This window comes from Sebastes fasciatus, chromosome 2 (assembly GCF_043250625.1).
Source record: "Sebastes fasciatus isolate fSebFas1 chromosome 2, fSebFas1.pri, whole genome shotgun sequence".
In the NCBI taxonomy this organism is placed as follows: Eukaryota; Metazoa; Chordata; class Actinopteri; order Perciformes; family Sebastidae; genus Sebastes; species Sebastes fasciatus.
In genome coordinates this window covers 934,227-934,985 of record NC_133796.1, presented here as the reverse complement: position 1 = coordinate 934,985, position 759 = coordinate 934,227, and the positions used below count along the sequence as shown (strand labels likewise).

General features: G+C 45.5%; 1 protein-coding gene across 1 annotated transcript in view; it reads right to left on the bottom strand.

Annotated features, from left to right (window-relative positions):
• Positions 1–419: 419 nt before the first annotated feature.
• Positions 420–759, bottom strand: part of LOC141781295 (FH1/FH2 domain-containing protein 3-like) — a 9,577-nt gene continuing 9,237 nt past the window's right edge. Inside the window, exon 2 of the mRNA XM_074656938.1 lies at positions 420–568. Coding sequence (XP_074513039.1) covers positions 458–568 — 111 coding nt within the window. The 3' untranslated portion in view covers positions 420–457. The remainder of the gene's footprint in view (positions 569–759) is intronic.

The window sequence follows — 759 nt, the reverse complement described above, 5'->3', positions numbered from 1 at the left end:
ACTGTTAGTACTTGTACTGCAGTAAAGTGTACTATTAGTACTTGTACTGCAGTAAAGTGTACTATTAGTACTTGTACTGCAGTAAAGTGTACTATTAGTACTTGTACTGCAGTAAAGTGTACTGTTAGTACTTGTACTGCAGTAAAGTGTACTGTTAGTACTTGTACTGCAGTAAAGTGTACTATTAGTACTTGTACTGCAGTAAAGTGTACTGTTAGTACTTGTACTGCAGTAAAGGGAGTACTCGGAGTACTTCACCTCTGAGCAGACTACCAGCGTTCTACAGTCAGCTGTCAGACTGGAGGACGCTCACAGGATGGATGTTGGGTGGAGTATCACCTTAAACACACACAGCTGAACTGGTCTCACTGGGAGGACATGACAGGTGACACACAGCTGAACAGAGACAGAGGACAGAGGACAGAGACAGAGACAGAGGACAGAGACAGAGGTGTTCTTACGTCACGTCTTCGTAGAAGCTCTCCAGCTCGTCTCTCTGCTCGGCCAGAGACGAGTCCAGGTCCAGATAGTTTCCATTAGTGGACAACTGGAGGGTGCAGTCCTCCAACTGAGAGACAGAGAGACAGAGAGACAGACAGAGAGACAGAGAGACAGAGAGACAGAGTCAGATACCATCCATCAAGACACAGATGATGAGCAGCATCTGGCCTGCACCTCATGCTTTATCTGTCTAACTAGATGGTTATTTATAACTAGCAATCTGGAGATGATAACTATCTATTATTCACCCCTCCCCCC